Below are 22,772 nucleotides of genomic sequence, written 5' to 3'. Positions count from 1 at the left end.
CTTCAATAAATTACTTGCAGAAGAAAGAATATAAAATATTAGATTTATTTAAGAAAGAGCTAAACACTAATATGAAATAGTTTCTGTAGCTCTAAGAAATATGTGTGTTACCCCTATTGATGTAGGCCTGTCACTTTCTTCAAGAGTATATGAAATATGTTTCACAGTATCTTCCATACAAAGAACGTTTCTGCTGTCTTCATAATTTGAATCAAAAACAAGACATTCTATTATTTATCCTTGACCGAGGTTGTGCAGTGCTAAGCACTTGAGTTTGTATGTGGGAAGATGGCAGTTCAAATCCATATCTGGCTATCTAGAATGAGATCCTAGCTCTAACACAACTATCCAATTATTTCAATAGAAAATTATCCAACTTTTACAAAAATATATATTATAGTGCCATTTAGTAGATGATTTCATTGGTACATAAGTCCAAGACATGTAACCACATCATCAGTTCATCAGATATTGTTAGAACAGAAATATCATTCATCCTTGTATTCCATGTACACTACTGGCCATTAAAATTGCTACACCACGAAGTGATGTGCTACAGACACGAAATTTAACTGACAGAAAGAAGATGCTGTGATATGCAAATGATTGGCTTTTCAGAGCATTCACACAAAGTTGGTGCCATTGGCAACACCTACAATGTGCTGACATGAGGAAAGTTACCAACCGATTTCTCATACATAAACAGCAATTGACCAGTGTTGCCTGGTGAAATGTTGTTGTGATGCCTCATGTAAGGAGGAGAAATGTGTACCAACACGTTTCCAACTTTGATAAAGGTTGGATTGTAGCCTATTGCGACTGCGGTTTATCATATCGCGACATTGCTGCTTGCGTTGGTCGAGTTCCAATGACTGTTAGCAGAATATGGAATCGGTGGGTTCAGGAGGGTAATACAGAATGCCGTGCTGGATCCCAATGGCCTCGTATCACTAGCAGTCGAGATGACAGATTTCTTATCCGCATCATGCAGCCAAGTCTTGATCCCTGAGTCAACAGAGGAGGATGTTTGCAAGACAACAACCATTTGCACGAACAGTTTGACGATGTTTGCAGCAGCATGGACTATCAGCTCGGTGACCATGGCTGCGGTTACCCTTGACACTGCATCACAGACAGGAGTGCCTGCGATGGTGTACTCAACAACTAACCTGAGTGCATGAATGGCAAAACGTCATTTTTTCAGATCCGTGTTTGGCGACATCACGGTGAACGCACATTGGAAGCATGTATTCATCATCGCCATACTTGCATATCACCCGGCGTGATGGTATGGGGTGCCATTAGTTACAAGTCTCGGTCACCTCTTGTTCACATTGACAGAATTTTGAACAGTGGACGTTACATTTCAGATGTGTTACTACCCGTGGCTCTACCCTTCATTCGATCCCTGCAAAACCCTACATTTCAGCAGGATAATGCACGACCGCATGTTGCAGGTCCTGTACGGGCCTTTCTGGATACAGAAAATGTTCGACTGCTGCCCTGGCCAGCACATTCTCCAGATCTCTCACCAATTGAAAACTTCTGGTCAATGGTGGCCAAGCAACTGGCTCGTCACAATACACCAGTCACTACTCTTGATAAACTGTGGTATCGTATTGAAGTTGCATGGGCAGCTGTACCTGTACACGCCACCCAAGCTCTGTTTGACTCAATGCCCAGGCGTATCAAGGCCGTCATTACGGCCGGAGGTGGTTGTTCTGGGTAGAGATTTCTCAGGATCTATGCACCCAAATTGCATGAAAATGTAATCACATGTCAGTTCTAGTATAATATATTTGTCCAATGAATACCCGTTTATCATCTGCAATTCTTCTTGGTGTAGCAATTTTAATGGCCAGTAGTGTAGAATAAATGGGTCCAGGGTTCTTGAACGTAAATAACAAATGGACAAATTCTCCCATTTTAATTTTTCCTGGTGTAGCAGATAAATTCACAATTTTTCGGAATCATTGGTTGCATTTTGCTGATAAATACAAATCTGATCTTTGATATTACAATTAGTATGAAATACAACAAATATATAAGCCATCTCTGTACTGACAACAACCAGCCCACTCAGCCTTGCACAGGCCTCTATATAAAATGTAACAGTCTATGATGCCAAACTCATTACCAGAACAGATACTTCTGTGATGTCATAATGAAAAGATTACATATTCACAAATATTTAAATAATATGATGTTTTATAGTAATGAGGAAAAGTTTGATACGGTTCAATTTTTTAAATAATTTGTTTTTCATAAAAATTTCCTTAAAATGTGAATTGTAAACCATTAGTTCTAAAAAACTAATTTTCTACTAAATAACATAATTATTTCAATTACTAACATTTACCATTTACACATGTTCTAATAGAAGAATTAAATTTTGCTTTCCCCCCACAAGTTACTTTGTATTTAATGTTATACATTATTAAACAGTCTTAATACTGTATGCCAATATTATGGAAATCTCAACACAAAAGCTTTATATTAAATTAACCTAAATGCAAACTTGAGTTAGTATTCCTTTAGATTTGACAATACAGATTTTGTTTTAGCTAATTAAAAAATCAAAAATATGTTATTAAGAATTACTGAAAATTGTGATTACGTTGTAACATAATGTGTTCACTGTCAATTGGTATACAATCTACAATTCCTCCATACAACATTAAATGCAGCATAATAAAAATTAAATACTCCATAATATGTATCAAGTAATTTGATAGATAAAAAAAATCTTCCCACCGAGTGGTGGCAGGAGAACACAAACATATAGAGCTATTTAAATCAACAAGCTTTCAGGACCAGTGGCTCCTTGTGGCAGAAAAGATGAAGGAGAAGGAAAAGGGTGAAGGAAAACACTGATGAGGTTTAGGAAATGGGGAGTGTTGAGAAAAGTCATTCAGAACCCAGGGTCAGGGGAGACTTACCAGATGTGACGAGAAGAAAGTCTTATTGCTGGTGACTGCACTGGACAAGATTTGGAAACCTGAGAGCTTAAAGGTGGAAATAGGATGATAGCAAGACAGAGATTAATGCCAAAACATTGTGCACAGGTTGAAAACTAAAAACGGAGTGAAGAAAGGAATAATTGCTATGAAGAAATGGTGAGACTAAAGAAATTAACATAAATTAAGGTGAAGTGTGTGGCGAGAACAAAGGACATGTTGCAGCACCAGTTCCCACCTGCAGAGTTCTGAGAAACTGGGGGAAGAATCCAGGTGACACATATAGTGAAACAGGCAGTGAGGTCATGACTGTCATGTTGTAGAGCATGCATTGTGCGTCACTAGTATATACCCTTGGTCTATGCCCATTCATCCTGACTGATAACTTGGTGGTAGTCATGCTAATGTAAAAGGCTGAACATTGTTTACATAACACATGGTATATGACATGTTGTTCCACAGGTGACTCTCCCTTTGATAGTATATATTTTGCCAGTTACAGGGCTGGTGTAGGTGTTAGTAAGAGTGTGCATAGGGCAAGTCTTACAACAGGAATGGTCACAAGGGTAGGAGACACAGGGAAGGGAAATGGGTGCCGAAGGATTATGCTATGCATCAAGTAATACATTAAAAGTTGTGTATCGAATAATGTATTAAAATATGTGTGGCACATATTCCAATATGCAATTCAAGACTGTTACATTATGCAGCATTTGCTGGAATAGTTCTTTTGAAAAGTTACAGCCAATTTAATTCCCCAGTCCAAGCTTATGCTCAATCTTCAATGACCTACCTACCAACAGAACATTAAATTTTATCTGCTATGACTACCACTGTTCTACAGCTTCAGCACCTTCTTTCCTATCCCTTTACCCTAGTCTTTCACAGCCTAGCATGTCACCTTCCTGATTCTATAACAATATCCGTCCATATTAAACCCTCTATCAAAAATACCTCCACTTTGACAGTCAACATTTCTTCACACAAAAACATCTTTCATATATAGTGTGGCTACCTATGAACGGTATATTTTAGTGATGGTTAATCCCTTGCTCTGTATTCTGACAGTATATCAGAGCCACATATAAAAGCATACACCAATTCTGCTATAATTTCTGCATAACTTTTTATGTGGTTATCACCACCAACCAGCTACCCACTCAATGAATGTCACCACTAAACTGTGGTCATGAGCAGAGCTGACCACCCAGTTGCAGAATATACTGCTGAGCATGACACCATGGCATATGCTACTTCAATAGCTGCTTCACAACCCATGCCTTCTAGGTCTCTTGCCTCCACCCCATCCCAACCTTTTCTTTTTTTTAAATTACATTGAAGGAAATTGATATTACAACATTCCTTTTATCCAGCAGTCTCCAGGTCCCAATTTCTGCTAGCTCCTACCCCACACCCACCACCACTACCACCACAACCTGTAACGATACTTCCCACTGCATGGCATTAATGTCTACACCCACTTTTCTCTCAACTGTCCCTGTCCCTTCCTCTGTTACATTTTCTCTATACTCTTCTAACCCATTCCTTCATTTGATCACACATCACACACTGCTTCCCCTGACTGCACCAGGGAAAGTTCATGGGTATAACATTCATATTATATTCCCTTGCTGCCTCTCCCTCCAAGCTGTCAGAGCAGGACATTGTGTGAAAGCTCAGCAATGTTTATGGGCTGACCAAAAATATACAGCTTAGTTTTACATGTTCTGTTATTAGTTTTGTCATGTATATGTTTGTAGAAACTATTTAAAAAATGGGACACAGTGAAAAGCTCATGATATTTTGCTTTCAGTAAAATCAAGTAGAATCAGAACATTTATGTTACATAAAAGAATTTTATTACATACTCTGAGCTACAAAATTTTAAATAAATAACATACATTTGACACATTAATCTCAGATATAGTTCTTTACTTCAGAAATTAGCAGGGGTAACAACACAATTCATTTTAACAGGCAGACAAAATTCTGGTCTAACCAGAGGCAAAATAGTTTGTGTGCATGTAGTGACAACAAAGGAAAACAGAGAAACAAAGAAAAACAAAGTTTCAGTAGACTAACACACTCCAAAGCAATTGGAGAGGCAGAGACAATATAGATATCTGCAGTTATTTATTTTTCATCTTTTGACAATTAATAACTTCTTGTTGCTATTTTGTATTAATTAAAATTTTAGTCTCGTGTCTATAGCATTATTTCTATTTTGTGTGCTCTGTTACCACCCATTTCTCTGGGACTGAAGCTTGTACTCTAAATGCTTCATTTAGAATATTTATTGTTTATATTTGCAACTTTCAGATCAAGTTTTCATACACTGATAATTATGGTATTATTCATACGCCTTTTTGTACTTGAAATCTCATTTTTAAATGAGAAAACTATAGAATTACAAAGAGACAGAATATGTAACTGGCTCTGGTGCCCTAGTGACTGATCATCTTTTATAACATTTTCTGACTTACCCTCTTTCTTTTCTGGGGAAGGAACTAACAGCTCCAAAAGGTTTGATAGTTCTTCTACTCTTACATGTGCCATTAGCGGTACATACAATTTCAGCTGCTGAAGGTAAGAACTGGACAGTCATTCTATCCCATTCTATGTAGTTGTATCACATTTACATTTCTTTATGTTTACAAACAGTTTTCCTTGAGTAAATATAACAACGTGAGTCTGTTAACAGATTGTTTGAAGTCTTATTTTGCATGCTTAGAGAACTGTACTGTCACGCCAGAGTTCTAAAGGAGGAACTTTATTATTGTTAACCAGTGATAATTTAAATTATATTCAAGGAAGTTGCTTATTACCACAGTATGCAAAATATCATTGCAGGTACCTAATTACTAACATTGCAAGTACAAAATTGCTGTCAGTTTCACTTTGTTGCATGTTTGTATTAACTGGCACAATGTGAATATTCACTTTTTCCCATCTGTTCTTGTTGAATAGTAGTAAAGAACACATTTTTAGCAATGTAACCAAAACTAATAATAACAGGCATACAGATCTTTTTACTCTTTGGTTAATATTATTGAGACCTATACAATGCACTTCTGGTTGTGCTGAAACACAAAAGACTCAATGTCATTTCTGTTCCTTGTAGCATGTACAAACAACACAGTTTAGAAACAGGCATCAACCGGCAATGGTCTCTGAAACTTAAATCTTCTAAACACATAGTGTATATGATTTTTAGATCCATCCTAATCATTTTATGACCCTTCATGTGAACAAAGGCAATGTTAGCTCTGAGAAATAATTCACTATTCAAGTCATAAAAAAACTGGCAAGGATGAATATTTCTCTGATATCAGAGATCTTTTCAGTGTACTGATAACAATGATACTTCAGCCTGACTGTATAAGACTGAAGTTAGAGCTTTTTCTTTTTACACAGAATTTGTCACAGGTAGATCTGTTATGTGAGCCGGTTTCCTCTTTTGCTCCTTGCGTTCTAGCCACTTTGATTCCTGCTCATCAGCAGTTCCAAATATGAGGAAGGTGACATAAGGAATTGCACACACTGCCATTGATGTATAAAATACATACTTCCACTGCTGTATTGTTTGCTGCAACAGAAAATACAACAACTCATATGTATTTATCATTCATTTGGATGATGTCAACAGTACTCTCAGTTTCTAACTATTTGTCTAACATTCAGACATTCAGTTTAAGGAAATGAAGTCAAAGTAATACATGGCCCTATTGCTTAGCGTTGTAAAAATGGTTGTATTTAAGAAACAGATAATTATTAAAACAGTGATTCTTTTCTCATCAAACAGTTAGCTCTTGCTACTTCTGCACCTGTAGAAAAAGCATAAATCTTTCCCGCAGCTGTATGTCTCTCTCTCTCTCTCTCTCTCTCTCTCTCTCTCTCTCTCTCTCTCTCTCTCATCCCCCCCCCCCCTTTTCCACACCATTCTTCACTATACCGGCTGGATAAGTGCATCTTAAAAATTGGGATAAGCAGACAGATTAAGTAACATTGAGAACCAGTATTAAATTGTGAGAAAGACTGCACACACTAACTCAGTTTCTCACAGCCACCTTGTATTTAGTACATGATTAGGTGTAATAACTAGGGACCTGTCTGAAAATGTAGCACCTATTTTTTGGTGAAAATCAGACCTATTTTTTGTGTGTAAATCATTAGACATAAAAATTCAAAATGTTGCTATGCTATGTGCAAGAAGACGAATCCTTAGTGCTTTGATATAACTTTCTGGTGACAGAATGTTTCTGACTCGGATGATTGCCTTTTCAAAAATTTTAACAGTTTTTTTTCTGGAATGGTCTTTGCTTTTTCTCTTCTTTTGATTCTATTTAAGCTTTCAACAAATGATGTTTCTGTTGAGAAACAGCAGCATTTCCCCACTGGTGAACTGAATGCTTCTCGGATTTACAGTGTTCCTCGATATTCTTTTTCTTTTCCCACTCAATTTGATAATCAAAAAATCTTCAGAATATTAACACCAGCCTTTCATGGGCATTCATAGCTGTGCAACCAACAGTTGACAATGCTACAGATCGAAACAACAAGGCATGTAGAGTAGAAACATAATTAAAAATATCTCTATTTGCATGTTAAGGGAAAAATTATGATGCAGTCGAAATATGTTGGCAGGTTTTCTTTTTTCTCCAATTGATATAGTGCAGACTGTGGATACCACATACCGGCCATCAGCCTTGAGTGTAAATAAACTAGAATTATAATGTCACAGGGGTAAGAAGCAGTGTGGGGTAATGAGCCCTGCCTCCTTCACAGGGCAGCAGCCTACACCAGTGCTCTGTGTTTCATTGACTGGTGTTGTAGGGGTGAAATTAAACTCCATTATGGACACACTTGAAAATAAGAGAACAACAAGCAATGTACAACACAAAGAGTTCATTGCACAATTACTTGCTGAGGTTGGCAGTGACATAAACAAGCTAGTTGAGGCTGCACTTCCTGGTATTTCAGCAGCCATAGTTCAAAACACCTGCTCCCTAAAACTGCCACTTTAAATTTGTTAGCATTTTACCAATTTTTTTCAATTTTAGGTAGCAGACAAATGTACATGTTTCTTTGTTCTAAGATGCTTGGTCCCACAGCTGATTAGTATGGTGTGTTATACGACACATATTTTACATAGACTATTCAACTGCCCACAACTGGCATGGTACCAGAGCATTGAGTACACTGATACAGTGTTGTCTTTGTGCACTTTTCGCTTTGCAAACACATTAATACATCCATTAATCTTTCAAATTTGGCTTTGCCAGATTATGTGCAATGCCAGTAACCAAAAGTTGGTTACATTTTTTAAATTAATGTGCAGAAAACAGGTACATGATAAAACAGTTCATCTGAATATAATCTGCAATACAACAGTGTGTTTATTCCACATGGGAAAAATATATCAAAACAAAGATGCTGTGACTTACCAAACAAGAAAGTGCTGGTAGAAAGACACAATAAAAAACACACACTAAAAAACACCAGTGCTTTCTCGTTTGGTAAGTCACAGCATCTTTATTTTAATATGCTTCATCAGGAAAGAGGGAAGGAGGGGGAAAGACGAAGGGATGTGGGTTTTAAGGGAGAGGATAAGAAGTCATTCCAATCCCGGGAGCGGAAAGACTTACCTTGGGGTGAAAAATGGACAGGTATACACTCGCACACACACACATATCCATCCGCACATAACAGACACAAGCAGACATAGGTAAAGGCAAAGAGTTTGGGTAGAGATGTCAGTCGAGGCGGAAGTACAGAGGCAAAGATGTTATTGAATGACAGATGAGGTATGAGCGGTGGCAACTTGAAATTAACAGAGGTTGAGGCCTGGTGGGTAACGGGAAGAGAGGAGATATTCAAGGGCAATTTCTATCTCTGGAGTTTTGACGGGTTGGTGTCAGTGGGAAGTATCCAGATAACTCGGACGGTGTAACACTGTGCCAAGATGTGCTGGCCGTGCACCAAGGCATGTTTAGCCACAGGGTGATCCTCATTACCAACAAACACTGTCTGCCTGTATCCGTTCATGTGAATGGACAGTTTGTTGCTGGTCATTCCCACATAGAAAGCTTCACAGTGTAGGCAGGTCAGTTGGTAAATCACGAGGGTGCTGTCACACGTGGCTTTGCCTTTGATCGTGTACACCTTCCGGGTTACAGGACTGGAGTAGGTGGTGGTGGGAGGGTGCATGGGACAGGTTTTACACTGGAGTGGTTACAAGGGTAGGAGCCAGAGGGTAGGGAAAGTGGTTTGGGGATTTCATAGGGATAAACCAAGAGGTTACGAAGGTTAGGTGGACGGCAGAAAGACACTCTTGGTGGAGTGGGGAGGATTTCGTGAAGGATAGATCTCATTTCAGGGCAGGATTTGAGGAAGTCATATCCCTGCTGGAGAGCCACATTCAGAGTCTGATCCAGTCCCGGAAAGTATCCTGTCACAAGTGGGGCAGTTTTGGGATTCTTTTGTGGGAGGTTCTGGGTTTGGGGGGGTGAGGAAGTGGTTCTGGTTATTTGCTTCTGTACCAGGTCTGGAGGGTAGTTGCATGCTGCGAAAGCTGTTTTCAGGTTGTTGGTGTAATGGTTCAGGGATTCAGGACTGGAGCAGATTCGTTTGCCATGAAGACCTAGGCTGTAGGGAAGGGACCGTTTGATATGGAAAGGGTGGCAGCTGTCATAATGGAGGTACTGTTGCTTGTTGGTGGGTTTGATGTGGACAGATGTGTGCAGCTGGCCATTGGACAGATGGAGGTCAACGCCAAGGAAAGTGGCATGGGATTTGGAGTAGGACCAGGCGAATCTGATGGAACCAAATGAGTTGAGGTTGGAGAGGAAATTCTGGAGTTCTTCTTCACTGTAAGTCCAGATCATGAAGATGTCATCAATAAATCTGTACCAAACTTTGGGTTGGCAGGCCTGGGTAACCAAGAAGGCTTCCTCTAAGCGACCCATAAATAGGTTGGGGTACGAGGGGGCCATCCTGGTATCCATGGCTGTTCGCTTTAATTGTTGGTATGTCTGGCCTTCGAAAGTGAAGAAGTTGTGAGTCAGGATGAAGCTCGCTAAGGTAATGAGGAAAGAGGTTTTAGGTAGGGTGGCTGACGAAGCAGCCGTTGGTTGCGAAAGCTAGAATTTTGTGTGTATGTTTGTGTTTGTTTGTGTGTCTATCGACCTGCCAGCGCTTTTGTTTGGTAAGTCTCATCATCTTATATATATATATATATATATATATATATATATATATATATATATATATATATATATATATATATATATATATATATATATATATATATATATAGATGATGAGACTTACCAAACAAAAGCGCTGGCAGGTCGATAGACACACAAACAAACACAAACATACACACAAAATCTAGCTTTCGCAACCAACGGTTGCCTCGTCAGGAAAGAGGGAAGGAGAAGGAAAGACAAAAGGATATGGGTTTTAAGGGAGAGGGTAAGGAGTCATTCCAATCCCGGGAGCGGAAAGACTTACCTTAAGGGGAAAAAAGGACAGGTATACACTCGCACACACACACATATCCATCCATACATACAAGACACAAGCAGACATTTGTAAAGGCAAAGAGTTTGAGCAGAGATGTCAGTCAGGACGGAAGTACAGAGGCAAAGATGATGTTGAAAGACAGGTGAGGTATGAGCGGCGGCAGATTGAAATTAGGAATTAGCGGAGATTGAGGCCTGGCGGATAGCGAGAAGAGAGGATATGCTGAAGGGCAAGTTCCCATCTCCGGAGTTCTGACAGGTTGGTGTTAGTGGGAAGTATCCAGATAACCCGGACGGTGTAACACTGTGCCAAGATGTGCTGGCCATGCACCAAGGCATGTTTAGCCACAGGGTGATCCTCATTACCAACAAACACTGTCTGCCTGTGACCATTCATGCGAATGGACAGTTTGTTGCTGGTCATTCCCACATAGAACGCTTCACAGTGTAGGCAGGTCAGTTGGTAAATCACGTGGGTGCTTTCACACGTGGCTCTGCCTTTGATCGTGTACACCTTCCGGGTTACAGGACTGGAATAGGTGGTGGTGGGAGGGTGCATGGGACAGGTTTTACACCGGGGACGGTTACAGGGGTAGGAGCCAGAGGGTAGGGAAGGTGGTTTGGGGATTTCATAGGGATGAACTAAGAGGTTACGAAGGTTGGGTGGACGGCGGAAAGACACTCTTGGTGGAGTGGGGAGGATTTCATGAAGGATGGATCTCATTTCAGGGCAGGATTTGAGGAAGTCGTATCCCTGCTGGAGAGCCACATTCAGAATCTGATCCAGTCCCGGAAAGTATCCTGTCACAAGTGGGGCACTTTTGGGGTTCTTCTGTGGAGGGTTCCGGGTTTGAGGAGATGAGGAAGTGGCTCTGGTTATTTGCTTCTGTACAAGGTCGGGAGGGTAGTTACGGGATGCAAAAGCTGTTTTCAGGTTGTTGGTGTAATGGTTCAAGGATTCCGGACTGGAGCAGATTCGTTTGCCACGAAGACCTAGGCTGTAGGGAAGGGACCGTTTGATGTGGAATGGGTGGCAGCTGTCATAATGGAGGTACTGTTGCTTGTTGGTGGGTTTGATGTGGACGGACGTGTGAAGCTGGCCATTGGACAGGTGGAGGTCAACGTCAAGGAAAGTGGCATGGGATTTAGAGTAGGACCAGGTGAATCCGATGGAACCAAAGGAGTTGAGGTTGGAGAGGAAATTCTGGAGTTCTTCTTCACTGTGAGACCAGATCATGAAAATGTCATCAATAAATCTGTACCAAACTTTGGGTTGGCAGGCCTGGGTAACCAAGAAGGCTTCCTCTAAGCGACCCATGAATAGGTTGGCGTACGAGGGGGCCATCCTGGTACCCATGGCTGTTCCCTTTAATTGTTGGTATGTCTGGCCTTCAAAAGTGAAGAAGTTGTGGGTTAGGATGAAGCTGGCTAAGGTAATGAGGAAAGAGGTTTTAGGTAGGGCGGCAGGTGATCGGCGTGAAAGGAAGTGCTCCATCGCAGCGAGGCCCTGGACATGCGGAATATTTGTGTATAAGGAAGTGGCATCAATGGTTACAAGGATGGTTTCCGGGGGTAACAGACTGGGTAGGGATTCCAGGCGTTCGAGAAAGTGGTTGGTGTCTTTGATGAAGGATGGGAGACTGCATGTAATGGGTTGAAGGTGTTGATCTACGTAGGCAGAGATGCGTTCTGTGGGGGCTTGGTAACCAGCTACAATGGGACGGCCGGGATGATTGGGTTTGTGAATTTTGGGAAGAAGGTAGAAGGTAGGGGTGCGGGGTGTTGGTGGGGTCAGGAGGTTGATGGAGTCAGGTGAAAGGTTTTGTAGGGGGCCTAAGGTTCTGAGGATTCCTTGAAGCTCCGCCTGGACATCAGGAATGGGATTACCATGGCAAACTTTGTAAGTGGTGTTGTCTGAAAGCTGACGCAGTCCCTCAGCCACATACTCCCAACGATCAAGTACCACAGTCGTGGAACCCTTGTCCGCCGGAAGAATGACGATGGATTGGTCAGCCTTCAGATCACGCATAGCTTGGGCTTCAGCAGTGGTGATGTTGGGAGTAGGATTAAGGTTTTTTAAGAAGGATTGAGAGGCAAGGCTGGAAGTCAGAAATTCCTGGAAGGTTAGGAGAGGGTGATTTTGAGGAAGAGGAGGTGGGTCCCGCTGTGACGGAGGACGGAACTGTTCCAGGCATGGTTCAATTTGGATAGTATCTTGGGGAGTTGGATCATTAGGAGTAGGATTAGCATCATTTTTCTTCGTGGCAAAGTGATATTTCCAGCAGAGAGTACGGGTGTAGGACAGTAAATCTTTGACAAGGGCTGTTTGGTTAAATCTGGGTGTGGGGCTGAAGGTGAGGCCTTTGGATAGGACAGAGGTTTCGGATTGGGAGAGAGGTTTGGAGGAGAGGTTAACTACTGAATTGGGGTGTTGTGGTTCCAGATTGTGTTGATTGGAATTTTGAGGTTTTGGAGGGAGTGGAGCTGGAAGTGGGAGATTGAGTAGATGGGAGAGACTGGGTTTGTGTGCAATGAGAGGAGGTTGAGGTTTGCTGGAAAGGTTGTGAAGGGTGAGTGAGTTGCCTTTCCGGAGGTGGGAAACCAGGAGATTGGATAGTTTTTTAAGGTGGAGGATGGCATGCTTTTCAAATTTGCGGTTGGCCTGTAGGAGGATGCTCTGAACAACCGGTGTGGATGTGGGAGAGGAAAGATTGAGGACTTTTATTGGAGTTGATGGGTGTGTTGATTGGCTGAGTGGATGTGTAGGTGAAGGATTAGGTGGGTGAGGGCAATGGATTGTTCGGTTTGGAACTGGTATAGGGACTGATGGAAAGAAGGGTTGCAGCCAGAGATGGGAACTTTAAGTGTGAGGCCTTTGGGGGTGATGCCAAATGTCAGACAAGCCTGAGAAAATAAAATATGGGAGTGTAATCTGGCTAGGGCGAAGGCATGTTTGCGGAGGGAATGTAAATAAAACTTAATGGGGTCGTTGTGGAGGTGTTGTGAGGGTGACATGGTACTAGAAGGTGGAAAGTGGAACACGAGGCTGAAATGAAAATGAAAATAAAAATAAATGGGGAGAGATAAAGGTAAAACTAGAAAGCAAATGGAGATCTGGTGTGAAAAAAGGCGAAAAAGGGTTGGTTAGAGCTGGGCTATGTTGATCCTGTGGTGAACTTGTGTAGGTAGATAATGATGTGCATAAAGGTTAGTGCCGCCAAAACACGTTAAAGGGTGGAGAAATACGGGAAAATTTCGAAAAAACTACGTGAGGATGTATTAAAAGGGTGGTTTGGTGGTGGCAGATAATGGAAATGAGGCTAACAATTGTCTGATGAAGAAATAATGACGTTAAAACCTGTGGGAAGCGGCTAAAAATGATCGATGATGTGAGAAAAACGGAACTGGAAATAAAGCAAAACATATTAAAACTAGCCGAAAAGGTTGTTTAGTAGCTGAAAGGAACTGTTTGTGAACTGGAAACGGTGGATTTTATAGCAGCGGTAGTGTTGAAAGCGGAAAAAAAAAAATTTTTGGTTATGGTTTGGAAGTGGGTTACGTATTATTACGTATTATTGAGTATATATCGGCGGGATAAAATTGTATACTGGATTACGGTAAAAAAAGGAAAAGGTGAATAGAAAGTAAAACTGCTGGCAAAAACAGAAGGAGGAAATAAGATGACAGAAAAGACTACGAAATGTAACAGTGACAATAACAATAACAATAACAAACGTGATTGTTGGGTTCAAATTAATGATTGAATATAATAGAGGGAAACATTCCACGTGGGAAAAATATATTTAAAAAGAAAGATGATGAGACTTACCAAACAAAAGCGCTGGCAGGTCGATAGACACACAAACAAACACAAACATACACACAAAATCTAGCTTTCGCAACCAACGGTTGCCTCGTCAGGAAAGAGGGAAGGAGAAGGAAAGACAAAAGGATATGGGTTTTAAGGGAGAGGGTAAGGAGTCATTCCAATCCCGGGAGCGGAAAGACTTACCTTAAGGGGAAAAAAGGACAGGTATACACTCGCACACACACACATATCCATCCATACATACAAGACACAAGCAGACATTTGTAAAGGCAAAGAGTTTGAGCAGAGATGTCAGTCAGGACGGAAGTACAGAGGCAAAGATGATGTTGAAAGACAGGTGAGGTATGAGCGGCGGCAGATTGAAATTAGGAATTAGCGGAGATTGAGGCCTGGCGGATAGCGAGAAGAGAGGATATGCTGAAGGGCAAGTTCCCATCTCCGGAGTTCTGACAGGTTGGTGTTAGTGGGAAGTATCCAGATAACCCGGACGGTGTAACACTGTGCCAAGATGTGCTGGCCATGCACCAAGGCATGTTTAGCCACAGGGTGATCCTCATTACCAACAAACACTGTCTGCCTGTGACCATTCATGCGAATGGACAGTTTGTTGCTGGTCATTCCCACATAGAACGCTTCACAGTGTAGGCAGGTCAGTTGGTAAATCACGTGGGTGCTTTCACACGTGGCTCTGCCTTTGATCGTGTACACCTTCCGGGTTACAGGACTGGAATAGGTGGTGGTGGGAGGGTGCATGGGACAGGTTTTACACCGGGGACGGTTACAGGGGTAGGAGCCAGAGGGTAGGGAAGGTGGTTTGGGGATTTCATAGGGATGAACTAAGAGGTTACGAAGGTTGGGTGGACGGCGGAAAGACACTCTTGGTGGAGTGGGGAGGATTTCATGAAGGATGGATCTCATTTCAGGGCAGGATTTGAGGAAGTCGTATCCCTGCTGGAGAGCCACATTCAGAATCTGATCCAGTCCCGGAAAGTATCCTGTCACAAGTGGGGCACTTTTGGGGTTCTTCTGTGGAGGGTTCCGGGTTTGAGGAGATGAGGAAGTGGCTCTGGTTATTTGCTTCTGTACAAGGTCGGGAGGGTAGTTACGGGATGCAAAAGCTGTTTTCAGGTTGTTGGTGTAATGGTTCAAGGATTCCGGACTGGAGCAGATTCGTTTGCCACGAAGACCTAGGCTGTAGGGAAGGGACCGTTTGATGTGGAATGGGTGGCAGCTGTCATAATGGAGGTACTGTTGCTTGTTGGTGGGTTTGATGTGGACGGACGTGTGAAGCTGGCCATTGGACAGGTGGAGGTCAACGTCAAGGAAAGTGGCATGGGATTTAGAGTAGGACCAGGTGAATCCGATGGAACCAAAGGAGTTGAGGTTGGAGAGGAAATTCTGGAGTTCTTCTTCACTGTGAGACCAGATCATGAAAATGTCATCAATAAATCTGTACCAAACTTTGGGTTGGCAGGCCTGGGTAACCAAGAAGGCTTCCTCTAAGCGACCCATGAATAGGTTGGCGTACGAGGGGGCCATCCTGGTACCCATGGCTGTTCCCTTTAATTGTTGGTATGTCTGGCCTTCAAAAGTGAAGAAGTTGTGGGTTAGGATGAAGCTGGCTAAGGTAATGAGGAAAGAGGTTTTAGGTAGGGCGGCAGGTGATCGGCGTGAAAGGAAGTGCTCCATCGCAGCGAGGCCCTGGACATGCGGAATATTTGTGTATAAGGAAGTGGCATCAATGGTTACAAGGATGGTTTCCGGGGGTAACAGACTGGGTAGGGATTCCAGGCGTTCGAGAAAGTGGTTGGTGTCTTTGATGAAGGATGGGAGACTGCATGTAATGGGTTGAAGGTGTTGATCTACGTAGGCAGAGATGCGTTCTGTGGGGGCTTGGTAACCAGCTACAATGGGACGGCCGGGATGATTGGGTTTGTGAATTTTGGGAAGAAGGTAGAAGGTAGGGGTGCGGGGTGTTGGTGGGGTCAGGAGGTTGATGGAGTCAGGTGAAAGGTTTTGTAGGGGGCCTAAGGTTCTGAGGATTCCTTGAAGCTCCGCCTGGACATCAGGAATGGGATTACCATGGCAAACTTTGTAAGTGGTGTTGTCTGAAAGCTGACGCAGTCCCTCAGCCACATACTCCCAACGATCAAGTACCACAGTCGTGGAACCCTTGTCCGCCGGAAGAATGACGATGGATTGGTCAGCCTTCAGATCACGCATAGCTTGGGCTTCAGCAGTGGTGATGTTGGGAGTAGGATTAAGGTTTTTTAAGAAGGATTGAGAGGCAAGGCTGGAAGTCAGAAATTCCTGGAAGGTTAGGAGAGGGTGATTTTGAGGAAGAGGAGGTGGGTCCCGCTGTGACGGAGGACGGAACTGTTCCAGGCATGGTTCAATTTGGATAGTATCTTGGGGAGTTGGATCATTAGGAGTAGGATTAGGATCATTTTTCGTCGTGGCAAAGTGATATTTCCAGCAGAGAGTACGGGTGTAGGACAGTAAATCTTTGACAAGGGCTGTTTGGTTAAATCTGGGTGTGGGGCTGAAGGTGAGGCCTTTGGATAGGACAGAGGTTTCGGATTGGGAGAGAGGTTTGGAGGAGAGGTTAACTACTGAATTGGGGTGTTGTGGTTCCAGATTGTGTTGATTGGAATTTTGAGGTTTTGGAGGGAGTGGAGCTGGAAGTGGGAGATTGAGTAGATGGGAGAGACTGGGTTTGTGTGCAATGAGAGGAGGTTGAGGTTTGCTGGAAAGGTTGTGAAGGGTGAGTGAGTTGCCTTTCCGGAGGTGGGAAACCAGGAGATTGGATAGTTTTTTAAGGTGGAGGATGGCATGCTTTTCAAATTTGCGGTTGGCCTGTAGGAGGATGCTCTGAACAACCGGTGTGGATGTGGGAGAGGAAAGATTGAGGACTTCCACTCAGCCAATCAACACACCCATCAACTCCTGTCCCCAATAAAAGTCCTCAATCTTTCCTCTCCCACATCCACACCGGTTGTTCAGAGCATCCTCCTACAGGCCAACCGCAAATTTGAAAAGCATGCCATCCTCCACCTTAAAAAACTATCCAATCTCCTGGTTTCCCACCTCCGGAAAGGCAACTCACTCACCCTTCACAACCTTTCCAGCAAACCTCAACCTCCTCTCATTGCACACAAACCCAGTCTCTCCCATCTACTCAATCTCCCACTTCCAGCTCCACTCCCTCCAAAACCTCAAAATTCCAATCAACACAATCTGGAACCACAACACCCCAATTCAGTAGTTAACCTCTCCTCCAAACCTCTCTCCCAATCCGAAACCTCTGTCCTATCCAAAGGCCTCACCTTCAGCCCCACACCCAGATTTAACCAAACAGCCCTTGTCAAAGATTTACTGTCCTACACCCGTACTCTCTGCTGGAAATATCACTTTGCCACGAAGAAAAATGATCCTAATCCTACTCCTAATGATCCAACTCCCCAAGATACTATCCAAATTGAACCATGCCTGGAACAGTTCCGTCCTCCGTCACAGCGGGACCCACCTCCTCTTCCTCAAAATCACCCTCTCCTAACCTTCCAGGAATTTCTGACTTCCAGCCTTGCCTCTCAATCCTTCTTAAAAAACCTTAATCCTACTCCCAACATCACCACTGCTGAAGCCCAAGCTATGCGTGATCTGAAGGCTGACCAATCCATCGTCATTCTTCCGGCGGACAAGGGTTCCACGACTGTGGTACTTGATCGTTGGGAGTATGTGGCTGAGGGACTGCGTCAGCTTTCAGACAACACCACTTACAAAGTTTGCCATGGTAATCCCATTCCTGATGTCCAGGCGGAGCTTCAAGGAATCCTCAGAACCTTAGGCCCCCTACAAAACCTTTCACCTGACTCCATCAACCTCCTGACCCCACCAACACCCCGCACCCCTACCTTCTACCTTCTTCCCAAAATTCACAAACCCAATCATCCCGGCCGTCCCATTGTAGCTGGTTACCAAGCCCCCACAGAACGCATCTCTGCCTACGTAGATCAACACCTTCAACCCATTACATGCAGTCTCCCATCCTTCATCAAAGACACCAACCACTTTCTCGAACGCCTGGAATCCCTACCCAGTCTGTTACCCCCGGAAACCATCCTTGTAACCATTGATGCCACTTCCTTATACACAAATATTCCGCATGTCCAGGGCCTCGCTGCGATGGAGCACTTCCTTTCACGCCGATCACCTGCCGCCCTACCTAAAACCTCTTTCCTCATTACCTTAGCCAGCTTCATCCTAACCCACAACTTCTTCACTTTTGAAGGCCAGACATACCAACAATTAAAGGGAACAGCCATGGGTACCAGGATGGCCCCCTCGTACGCCAACCTATTCATGGGTCGCTTAGGGGAAGCCTTCTTGGTTACCCAGGCCTGCCAACCGAAAGTTTGGTACAGATTTATTGATGACATTTTCATGATCTGGTCTCACAGTGAAGAAGAACTCCAGAATTTCCTCTCCAACCTCAACTCCTTTGGTTCCATCGGATTCACCTGGTCCTACTCTAAATCCCATGCCACTTTCCTTGACGTTGACCTCCACCTGTCCAATGGCCAGCTTCACACGTCCGTCCACATCAAACCCACCAACAAGCAACAGTACCTCCATTATGACAGCTGCCACCCATTCCACATCAAACGGTCCCTTCCCTACAGCCTAGGTCTTCGTGGCAAACGAATCTGCTCCAGTCCGGAATCCTTGAACCATTACACCAACAACCTGAAAACAGCTTTTGCATCCCGTAACTACCCTCCCGACCTTGTACAGAAGCAAATAACCAGAGCCACTTCCTCATCTCCTCAAACCCGGAACCCTCCACAGAAGAACCCCAAAAGTGCCCCACTTGTGACAGGATACTTTCCGGGACTGGATCAGATTCTGAATGTGGCTCTCCAGCAGGGATACGGCTTCCTCAAATCCTGCCCTGAAATGAGATCCATCCTTCATGAAATCCTCCCCACTCCACCAAGAGTGTCTTTCCGCCGTCCACCCAACCTTCGTAACCTCTTAGTTCATCCCTATGAAATCCCCAAACCACCTTCCCTACCCTCTGGCTCCTACCCCTGTAACCGTCCCCGGTGTAAAACCTGTCCCATGCACCCTCCCACCACCACCTATTCCAGTCCTGTAACCCGGAAGGTGTACACGATCAAAGGCAGAGCCACGTGTGAAAGCACCCACGTGATTTACCAACTGACCTGCCTACACTGTGAAGCGTTCTATGTGGGAATGACCAGCAACAAACTGTCCATTCGCATGAATGGTCACAGGCAGACGGTGTTTGTTGGTAATGAGGATCACCCTGTGGCTAAACATGCCTTGGTGCATGGCCAGCACATCTTGGCACAGTGTTACACCGTCCGGGTTATCTGGATACTTCCCACTAACACCAACCTGTCAGAACTCCGGAGATGGGAACTTGCCCTTCAGCATATCCTCTCTTCTCGCTATCCGCCAGGCCTCAATCTCCGCTAATTCCTAATTTCAATCTGCCGCCGCTCATACCTCACCTGTCTTTCAACATCATCTTTGCCTCTGTACTTCCGTCCTGACTGACATCTCTGCTCAAACTCTTTGCCTTTACAAATGTCTGCTTGTGTCTTGTATGTATGGATGGATATGTGTGTGTGTGCGAGTGTATACCTGTCCTTTTTTCCCCTTAAGGTAAGTCTTTCCGCTCCCGGGATTGGAATGACTCCTTACCCTCTCCCTTAAAACCCATATCCTTTTGTCTTTCCTTCTCCTTCCCTCTTTCCTGACGAGGCAACCGTTGGTTGCGAAAGCTAGATTTTGTGTGTATGTTTGTGTTTGTTTGTGTGTCTATCGACCTGCCAGCGCTTTTGTTTGGTAAGTCTCATCATCTTTCTTTTTAAATATATTTTTCCCACGTGGAATGTTTCCCTCTATTATATTCAATCATTAATTTGAACCCAACAATCACGTTTGTTATTGTTATTGTTATTGTCACTGTTACATTTCGTAGTCTTTTCTGTCATCTTATTTCCTCCTTCTGTTTTTGCCAGCAGTTTTACTTTCTATTCACCTTTTCCTTTTTTTACCGTAATCCAGTATACAATTTTATCCCGCCGATATATACTCAATAATACGTAATAATACGTAACCCACTTCCAAACCATAACCAAAATTTTTTTTTTTTTTTTTTTTTTTTCCGCTTTCAACACTACCGCTGCTATAAAATCCACCGTTTCCAGTTCACAAACAGTTCCTTTCAGCTACTAAACAACCTTTTCGGCTAGTTTTAATATGTTTTGCTTTATTTCCAGTTCCGTTTTTCTCACATCATCGATCATTTTTAGCCGCTTCCCACAGGTTTTAACGTCATTATTTCTTCATCAGACAATTGTTAGCCTCATTTCCATTATCTGCCACCACCAAACCACCCTTTTAATACATCCTCACGTAGTTTTTTCGAAATTTTCCCGTATTTCTCCACCCTTTAACGTGTTTTGGCGGCACTAACCTTTATGCACATCATTATCTACCTACACAAGTTCACCACAGGATCAACATAGCCCAGCTCTAACCAACCCTTTTTCGCCTTTTTTCACACCAGATCTCCATTTGCTTTCTAGTTTTACCTTTATCTCTCCCCATTTATTTTTATTTTCATTTTCATTTCAGCCTCGTGTTCCACTTTCCACCTTCTAGTACCATGTCACCCTCACAACACCTCCACAACGACCCCATTAAGTTTTATTTACATTCCCTCCGCAAACATGCCTTCGCCCTAGCCAGATTACACTCCCATATTTTATTTTCTCAGGCTTGTCTGACATTTGGCATCACCCCCAAAGGCCTCACACTTAAAGTTCCCATCTCTGGCTGCAACCCTTCTTTCCATCAGTCCCTATACCAGTTCCAAACCGAACAATCCATTGCCCTCACCCACCTAATCCTTCACCTACACATCCACTCAGCCAATCAACACACCCATCAACTCCAATAAAAGTCCTCAATCTTTCCTCTCCCACATCCACACCGGTTGTTCAGAGCATCCTCCTACAGGCCAACCGCAAATTTGAAAAGCATGCCATCCTCCACCTTAAAAAACTATCCAATCTCCTGGTTTCCCACCTCCGGAAAGGCAACTCACTCACCCTTCACAACCTTTCCAGCAAACCTCAACCTCCTCTCATTGCACACAAACCCAGTCTCTCCCATCTACTCAATCTCCCACTTCCAGCTCCACTCCCTCCAAAACCTCAAAATTCCAATCAACACAATCTGGAACCACAACACCCCAATTCAGTAGTTAACCTCTCCTCCAAACCTCTCTCCCAATCCGAAACCTCTGTCCTATCCAAAGGCCTCACCTTCAGCCCCACACCCAGATTTAACCAAACAGCCCTTGTCAAAGATTTACTGTCCTACACCCGTACTCTCTGCTGGAAATATCACTTTGCCACGACGAAAAATGATCCTAATCCTACTCCTAATGATCCAACTCCCCAAGATACTATCCAAATTGAACCATGCCTGGAACAGTTCCGTCCTCCGTCACAGCGGGACCCACCTCCTCTTCCTCAAAATCACCCTCTCCTAACCTTCCAGGAATTTCTGACTTCCAGCCTTGCCTCTCAATCCTTCTTAAAAAACCTTAATCCTACTCCCAACATCACCACTGCTGAAGCCCAAGCTATGCGTGATCTGAAGGCTGACCAATCCATCGTCATTCTTCCGGCGGACAAGGGTTCCACGACTGTGGTACTTGATCGTTGGGAGTATGTGGCTGAGGGACTGCGTCAGCTTTCAGACAACACCACTTACAAAGTTTGCCATGGTAATCCCATTCCTGATGTCCAGGCGGAGCTTCAAGGAATCCTCAGAACCTTAGGCCCCCTACAAAACCTTTCACCTGACTCCATCAACCTCCTGACCCCACCAACACCCCGCACCCCTACCTTCTACCTTCTTCCCAAAATTCACAAACCCAATCATCCCGGCCGTCCCATTGTAGCTGGTTACCAAGCCCCCACAGAACGCATCTCTGCCTACGTAGATCAACACCTTCAACCCATTACATGCAGTCTCCCATCCTTCATCAAAGACACCAACCACTTTCTCGAACGCCTGGAATCCCTACCCAGTCTGTTACCCCCGGAAACCATCCTTGTAACCATTGATGCCACTTCCTTATACACAAATATTCCGCATGTCCAGGGCCTCGCTGCGATGGAGCACTTCCTTTCACGCCGATCACCTGCCGCCCTACCTAAAACCTCTTTCCTCATTACCTTAGCCAGCTTCATCCTAACCCACAACTTCTTCACTTTTGAAGGCCAGACATACCAACAATTAAAGGGAACAGCCATGGGTACCAGGATGGCCCCCTCGTACGCCAACCTATTCATGGGTCGCTTAGAGGAAGCCTTCTTGGTTACCCAGGCCTGCCAACCCAAAGTTTGGTACAGATTT

At 43.6% G+C, this 22,772-nt stretch overlaps 1 protein-coding gene across 1 annotated transcript in view; it reads right to left on the bottom strand.

The window, feature by feature from the left end:
- Positions 1–4,838: 4,838 nt before the first annotated feature.
- The window catches only part of LOC126095219 (putative inorganic phosphate cotransporter), a 98,409-nt gene continuing 80,475 nt past the window's right edge, over positions 4,839–22,772 (bottom strand). Inside the window, exon 9 of the mRNA XM_049909958.1 lies at positions 4,839–6,543. Coding sequence (XP_049765915.1) covers positions 6,364–6,543 — 180 coding nt within the window. The 3' untranslated portion in view covers positions 4,839–6,363. The remainder of the gene's footprint in view (positions 6,544–22,772) is intronic.

Source organism: Schistocerca cancellata, chromosome 8 (genome assembly GCF_023864275.1).
Source record: "Schistocerca cancellata isolate TAMUIC-IGC-003103 chromosome 8, iqSchCanc2.1, whole genome shotgun sequence".
NCBI classification, from domain to species: Eukaryota; Metazoa; Arthropoda; class Insecta; order Orthoptera; family Acrididae; genus Schistocerca; species Schistocerca cancellata.
Note: the sequence above shows the minus strand (reverse complement) of the source record. Positions and strands in the feature narration are given on the sequence as shown.